Raw genomic sequence first — 8,248 nt, 5'->3', positions numbered from 1 at the left:
CAATGTTCTGTAAAGACACTGAATGTCGTCTGGAGAAGCACAAAATGCAATATCATCTGCGTAAACGTGTGTGTTTACGTCAGCATAACAAGGAATATTACTAAGTAACCTATTGAAAAACAGGGCAGACAAAACGGCGCCTTGAGGCACACCCCAAGTTTGTCTAAATCTTCTAGAAGTGAGCACATTCCAAACACAGAAGAATTCTCTCCCCCTCTAGAACTCGGCTGTCCATCTTATAAAGTATTCAGGAAGATCTAGTTCATTCATTCTGTCCAACAATATTAAATGCTCGACACTGTCATAAGCTTTGGCGACATCTAGCGTGACCAGTGCAGCACATTTCCCCTGACGCCGTGCAAGATTAATTCGGCTCTCTATGTCTGCGTGCACACACCACATGGACAAGGCTGTTCTAAAACCAATTCGGGAAGGGCTCAGCAGTTCTCTGGTGTTCCTGAACTTCATGATTCGGGACGTGTAATATTCTTTCGACTAGCTTAACAAGGTTTGACGTTAATGAAATAGGCCGAATATTGGCCAGTGTATACCCGCTACCTTGATTTTTGAGCAATATTTCTTTCGCGAGTTTCCACTGAAATGGTATCTAATCCATCTCTATAGAATTATTAAGAAAAGCCAATAAGTCGTCAGGATACTCCTTAGACATCATTTTTATCATTGCGGTGGTAACTCCATCCGGACCGGGGGCAGCAGTGGGTAAACTTACAACCACTGAGACCAATTCCGTCAATGACACCTCCTCGAAATCTTAAACAGAGCCAAGCAAAAAAGACCGACAAGGGAGGCAAGATGAGGCTCTCAAGCCTTTTGCCAATTTGTTCCAAGAACTCAGTAATTTCACTTGGCGTGAGAACAAGTGAGTCAGAATTATTTGATGGTTGAATCATCTCTCGTGATCTCAGAAAGCGGAACAATGCCCCTCTGTTACATGTTTGGGACAATAAATCAAAATGCCTGATGTTATACTCATCCTTCGCTTTAGAAACTGTGCGTTAAAAGGCGGCCGCTTATGCATTTGTAATCGTTCCAGTTAGTCGGACACTGGTTGTGCAGAAGCTTTTTCCACGCAGCTTTTCTCCGCCAATATTCTCTAGTGCAGCCATAATTCCACCACCATTTACCAGGGCTATTACTTCTAACTCGAATGCATTGCAAATTCAGATCGTTTTCAAGGGTCCTCCAATACCGAGCATAAACTATCAGCCTTTTGACTCCATATCATGTGCCTCATTGAATGAAACGCTGCTTTCAAACAAGTCTTAAAACGGGCATAATTAGTAAAACTTCTCTTATGAAGCTCCGGAAAGGTTAGCGGACCTACTACTTCAAAAACAAGAGTCACTGTGTGTGGCGCAGTCAATGGTTGACCACGATGACATGACAGCATTTGTTCCAGAGAACGTGAGGTTTAAAACAGCGAGACTGTCCCCGAAGAAAGGTAACTGCTCCAGTGTTCATGCAAGAGATCCCATTAACTACTGTCCATTCCCACAGTATAGCTTGCCACACTGGTCCGTTTTCATTTGCTTCAAATCTTCATCTTCCTCTGAAAATTTAAAATATCAAGTCCACGGCTGTATATTTGGGTGTTGTGTAGTGCGATAGTTCACCCTAAACTAATATAATCTGAGATTGTTTTAGCATATACTTCTTCTTTCTGGGGTTTTACGTGCCAAAAGCAGTCGTGATTATGAGGCACGTCGTAATGGAGGGCTTCGGATTAATTTTGACCACCTGGGGTTCTGTAACGTGCACTACAACGCAAGCACACGGGCGTTTTTGCATTTCGCGAAATGCGGCCGCCGCGGCCGGGATTCGATCCCGCGACCTCGTGCTCAGCAGCGCAACACCAGAGCTAACTGAGCCACTGCGGCGGGTGTTTTAGCATAAACTGTTACAGTCTCTGTCACATATCAGGTTTGTGCAGCTGAACTGCGACAGGTGCATTCGCGGCACAACAAATATGAGACGTTCAAAACGCGTGCGGCCGTGCTAGACGGTGGCTGTATCGGAGTGATGGTATATTGACGCGTACTAAAACACTTTTGAGTTTACCTGCACAGTACTAATTCCAAGTGCGCGCTTCGTTACAGGCGCTAACGCAAGCGACGCTGGCTCCAAGCGCCCCAGTCGCGCTCAGAAGAAGATAAACTACGCCGAGTGCGATGACAGTGACGGAGAATCGACCAACAAGCCTATCTGTGAGTGTGTGCCGCTGAAGCGGCGCCACTTTGACGTCATAAATTTGATTGATTGCTTGAGCGATTTATTGATTGGGAATTTGGTCCTTACATCACAAAGCTTGGCAACGAGCTATATTTGTAGAACATTATTGGTTAATTGTGGCCACCTGGAATGTTTTTTTTTAATGAGTGCCTGAAGCAATAAGTAAACGAGCGTTTTGGCATCCTGGCCAAATACGCCTGGCCCATTCGCAGTGCTGCGGCCTCAGCCTAGACTCGAAGCCGCGAACTGCTGCTTGGTGTCCACGAGTAACAGCTTATTATTTGTACGGGGTGAAAAAAGAGCACAGATGCGTATACCACAGAGCTATAGCTGTTATAACAGCTGCTTCTTTTGATATTTTAAGTTGTACATATATATCCACGTTTCGTATGTGGCATTGAGGGAATTTAGTGCATTCGGAAGAACCACCTAAAACAAATACCAGTTGCGCAACAAATAAAAACGAGCAGTTATGTAACGAGAAATTCGCCAAGTCACCTTCATATATTTAGGATACATCCTACAAGTGCGCGGCTGTAGTCAGTCAGCTGTAAAAGGCCTATTGAATTTGACTAAAACTTGATAGAGCCATGCATGTGATATTTATCAGACATGTATACCCGTCACATCGTATGAGTCAAAATACGTGCATCGGCGTTTCATACTCGTACAATACTTTCCGGAACCCTTCTTTGCTCAGTGAGGGACGAATGTAAATGGGGCACTCAATATAATCCATGATAAATAAACGTGACCGCTGCATCGAATCGTGTGCTAAGCTGATGACTCTATACTAAAAGGAACCCGCCTCGAGACTTGCTCGTTTCAACTGCGCGAGTATACAACACGTGCCCTAAAGCAATATAAAAAAGAGTTATGTTGTAGCATTTCGTTAACTTATAATACTCACACAACTAAATCTAGTTGCTTATCATGCAAGCAACGTATGCCATAAACAATGAGAGCTAATCTTTGAATTGTATGTATACGCTTCCATTGAGAACATTGACGCATGCGCTAATAATGATTCATAAGGAGCTCGCAACTGGTTTGTATTTTTTTATGTACTCAAAATTTCGGCGGGTGTTATGACACCGAAACGAAAGAAAAGCCTTTCTGCACCCTTTTAATATCCGATTCATTGCAGCTTCTACGGGCAGCGACTCTTCCGGCGATATCCGTTACCCTAGACGGCAACGGAAGGAGGTTAACTACATGGAATGTGAAGAGGGACCGGACGAAGACTACCTGTGTAAGCAAGCCTATCACGTTTTTACAGCGTAAGCAATTATGGGCTCATTCCAATAGCACGTTTCGGTCCGCCACCGGTGTCCATCGCAGGCATCGCCAGGCTCCGATCCACTATGGGGGATTATTGGCCGTGAAATGGTTGGATTGCCTTGAGGAAGAAAAAAGTGACAGGCCTGCGCCATACATACATGAAAACCACGTATGGAATACCTGAATAAATAAAGCAGGCTAGGTGACTGTTTGACACCACCACATTTCGAAGGGGATGCCAATAAATATCATCATCACCATTAGCATCGCATCGTGCCACTTGTGAGATGCGCGTAGCGTCGATACGCGCGCAACTTCCATTGCAGTTGCATATTATAACACCAGGCGGCACGTCATCTAGCAGTTGCATAGGTAGTGGTTACAATGCAGAGAGAGAATGCTTTAGGATGAAAAAGAAGATTAAGAAGATGTATACAAAAATGCAGGAGATCAGATATAATTCGCTGAACTGTCAAAACTGATCAACAGGAAGAAAGTAAGGGATATTCGAAAATATGAGGTGGGAAAATTTGAGGACGCCGTAAAATATGGACGCAGCATGAAATCAGTGACGACAAAACTTCACATAGGACAAGGCAAGATGTTTGCACTGAAAGATAAGCAGGGCAATATCATCAGCAATTTCGATGACATAGTAAGAGTAATGGACGAATTCTATACTGACCTGTACAATTCTCAGAGCAGCCAAGCTACTTTCATTCGAAGTAATGATGAACAGTATGCTGAGGCTCCTTTAACTAGCGATGAAGTTAGAAGGGGCTTGCATGACCCGGGGAAAAGCGGCTGGAGAAGATGGAATAACAGTTGATTTAAAAAAAAATGGAGGAGATATCATGCTTGAAAAGCTTGCGGCCCTTTACACACAATGCCACATCACTTGAAGTGTACCACAGAACTGAAAGAATGCCAACATTATACTAATGCATAAGAGGAGATACGTTAGAGAATTTAAAAATTATAGGCCCATTAGCTTGCTTTCAGTACTGTATAAAATATTCACCAAGATAATTTCCCATAGAATCAGGGCAACTTGACTTCAATCAACCAAGAGAACAGGCTGGCTTCAGGAAGGGATATTCTACAATGGGTCACATCCATGTCATCAATAAGGTAATCGGGAACTCAGCGGAGTACCATAAACCTCTCTATCTGGCTTTCATAGATTAAGAAAAGGCATTTGATTCAGTAGAGATGCCAGCAGTCATAGTGGCATTGCGTAATACAGTACAGGAGGCATACGTGAATATCTTGGGAAATATCTACAGAGATTCCATTGGTTCTCCTCAAGAAAAGTAGAAAGTTACCTATCAAGAAAGGGGTGAGGCAAGGAGACACAATCTCTCCAATGCTATTCACTGCATGCTTAGAAGAAGTATTCAAGCTCTTAGACTGGAAAGGCTTAGGAGTGAGCATCAACGGCTAATATCTCAGCAACCTTCGGTTTGTAGATGACATTGTCCTATTCAGCAACAATGGAGACGAATTACAGCAAATGATTGCAGACCTTAACCGAGAATAAAAGTGCGGTTGAAGATTAATATGCAGAAGACAAACAATATTCAATAGCCTGGCAAGGGAACAAGAATTCAGAATCGCCAGTCTGCCTCTAGAGTCTGTAAAGCAGTACGTTTATCTAGGTCAATTACTCACAGGGGACCCTGATCATGAGAAAGAAACTTACACAAGAATAAAATTGGGTTGCATGGGGTGCATACGGCAGGCATTGCCAAATCCTGACTGGGAACTTACCACTGTCGTTGAAAAAAAAGGGTACAATCATTTGATTCTACCGGTGTAACATATGGAGCAGAAATTTAGAGGTCAACAAAAAAGCTGGAGAACAAGTTAAGGACTGCACAAAGAGCGATGGAACGAAAAATGCCAGGCCTAACGCTAAGAGACAGGAAGAGAGCAGTGTAGATCAGAGAGCGAGCGGTGATAACCGATATTCTAATTGATCTTATGAAACATATTGGAGCTGGGCAGGCTAGGTAACGCGTAGGATAGATAACCGATGGACTATTAGAGTTACAGAATGGGTGCCAAGAGAAGGGAAGCGCAGTCGAGGACGGCAGAAGACTATGAAGTTACGAAATTTTCAGGCGCAAGTTGGAATCACCTAGCGCAAGACTGGGGTAATTGGAGATCCCAGGGAGATGCCTTCGTCCTGCAGTGGACACAGATATAGGCTGATGATGATGATGATACAAAATTGTTAAAATAAAAACATGTGTAGTATACCTGATTAAATCAACCAGGTTTAAACGAGTTATGCATAAAGGGTGTACCGCAGCGGGACGCCTCTTTCGCGCTTCCCTAAAAACAATCGGCGCCATCTAGTAGCGCGGCCGTGAAGCCTGCTCGTGGCCTCCGAAATGCATGGCGCACCGGTGCGTGTGAACGCTGAGAAACGCGTCATGCGGTTTCCAGGCTCTATGTAATTTTCTTTTCTTCTTTTTTACTTTGTTAACATGAGCCCTAACTTGAATCGTTAGTGTAAGGCAGTATTGATTTCAATATATGTCCATGTCGTGCTTGTTTTTTTTTTCCGTTTGTGTGTCTACACTTATTGCAAATATTGTCTATCCTACATATTAGAAACTTTATTGCGATAGCAATTATAGCATATAGATCGACACTTCATGCGCATTCCTGCCTCGGTGACGCCATCGCCGTGAGGTTTCGTATAAAGTCTAATGGCGATAAAGTCGTCGTCGCGCGCCGTATGATGTATGTGTGATTGAAAGCGTGCGAGGGTGAGCCGGAGATCGCGGTTCAATCTCGCGCACGCAAGGGAGCAAAGCGGGAGGAAGAGCGCCGTCTTCCTTCGCGCGCAAGGCTCCGTGGGAAGGGTATGGAGGGGGGGGGGGTGTATTTTGGGTCTCCGGTTGGCTCGGGCGGCCGCGCGCGCCCACCTAGGCCGCTGTATCTTGAAAGCCATCTGCGACGGGGAGAGAGTCCGCCCCGTGCGCTGTGTTTTCGCGGCTTAGTTCGCGCTGATACGGGACGCTGCACGGAGGCCGATTCGCTCGCTGCTGTAGCCGCACTTCCTCGCTCCAGCGGTTTGACAGCGAGTTTCCCTTGTCATCGAGTGAGATGTGTTCATGTTTGCTTGTGCGCGCCTGACACCGTGCTTGTTCATTTGGATAGTGTGCCTATGTTTACAAGTTTATACGGCCGATAAAACTGCTATCCTTACTTCGTGTAGCTTACTATTCATTTTCTATCGCAATCAATGCTTCGCGTTTCGGGAGAAACGGCGACCCTTTTTTCATATGCAATAAAGAAAAAAACGGGGTAGCTTGCGCACTAGTGGCGCAAGGCTAAAGACACAGCGGAGCTGATCGCTTCCTGACTGGTCATGGCTATGCGAAGTGTATAAGCATTTCCTCGTGGTCCGTGGCATCGGGGAATGCCTCGCGAAACACTTGCAGTCCGAGCACACGTAGGGCACGTGGGATGAATGTTATGCACAGTGTATGGGCAGAGCGCAGCAGACGAAACGCCGAGATGACGTCACGGCGCATGCGCCGTAGCGCGCAGCTGGTGGGAGCTCAGCCTCTCTGGGAGCTCAGCCGCAGCTGGTGGGAATACAGCGGCCCGGGTGGACGCGCGCGGCCGCCCAAGCCACCCGGAGTAGAGACCCAAAATAAAACGCAGCCCCCCCCCCCCCCCCCTCCACCTTCATACCCTTCCCACGTAGCCTTGCGCGCGAAGGAAGACGGCGCTCTACAGCCCGCTTTGATCCCTTGCAAGCGCGAGATTGAACCGCGATCTCCGGCTCACCCACGCACGCTTTCACTCATACAGCATATGGCGCCCGGTGACGACTTAATCGCCCTTAGACTTTATACTAAACTTCACGGCGTCGGCGTCACCGAAGGCAGGAATGCGCCTGGAGTATCGATCTATATAATAAAATGTCTAATATGTAGGATAGACAATATTTGCAATAAGTGTAGACACACAAACGGGAAAAAAACAAGCACAAAATGGACATATATTGAAATCAATACTGCCTTACACTAATGATTCAATTTAGGGCTCATGCTAACACAGTAAAAAAAAGAAAGAAGAAAATTACACGGAGTCCGGGCACCGCATGACGCGTTTCTCAGCGTTCGCACGCTCCGGCGTGCCAGGCATTTCGGAGGCCACGCGCAGGCTTCACGGCCGCGCTACTAGATGGCGCCGATTGTTTTTAAGGAAACGCGAAAGAGGAGTCCCGGGGCGGTACACCCCTCATGCACAACTCGTTTCGACGGTGGCGATACGTCGTGTGGTTATGTTGATTCAATGATAAACGCATTACCATCGACTGCCCTCATCGTGGGATGGTTCCTGCCGAATTTTTTTGAAAACACACGCACACATTCTCACACACACGCACACACAACACGCACACGTTGTGTCTGGCTCTTTCTCACCCGCGAGTGCGTTATTTGCACATAGCCCAGTGGAAGAATTGGGGACACATGCCTCATTTCTGAACTTGCAGTTTTCTGCAGCTTACCTTTATTTGCTCACTTTATTTGCTCTATACAGGCTTAGAAATTTCTCGTTGCACCGGCAACTGCAATTGTGAACTTGAGGCGAACGTTAAAAATAAGTTAGCCAAGTTTGAATGAATACGGGTGTAAGTGCACTTCCCTCGTGGTCAAAATCTGAATAGAGATCGAAAAAAAAAATGCTGAAC

The 8,248-nt window shown here is 45.8% G+C and overlaps 1 protein-coding gene across 1 annotated transcript in view; it reads left to right on the top strand.

Moving 5' to 3' along the window:
- Nucleotides 1–3,402: 3,402 nt before the first annotated feature.
- LOC119463770 (histone-lysine N-methyltransferase PRDM9-like) overlaps nucleotides 3,403–8,248 on the top strand; it is a 42,260-nt gene continuing 37,414 nt past the window's right edge. The window contains exon 1 of the mRNA XM_049656012.1: nucleotides 3,403–3,502. Coding sequence (XP_049511969.1) covers nucleotides 3,466–3,502 — 37 coding nt within the window. The 5' untranslated portion in view covers nucleotides 3,403–3,465. The remainder of the gene's footprint in view (nucleotides 3,503–8,248) is intronic.

This window comes from Dermacentor silvarum, chromosome 9, assembly GCF_013339745.2.
Source record: "Dermacentor silvarum isolate Dsil-2018 chromosome 9, BIME_Dsil_1.4, whole genome shotgun sequence".
Taxonomy (NCBI): Eukaryota; Metazoa; Arthropoda; class Arachnida; order Ixodida; family Ixodidae; genus Dermacentor; species Dermacentor silvarum.
This window is presented reverse-complemented; position numbering and strand designations above follow the sequence as displayed.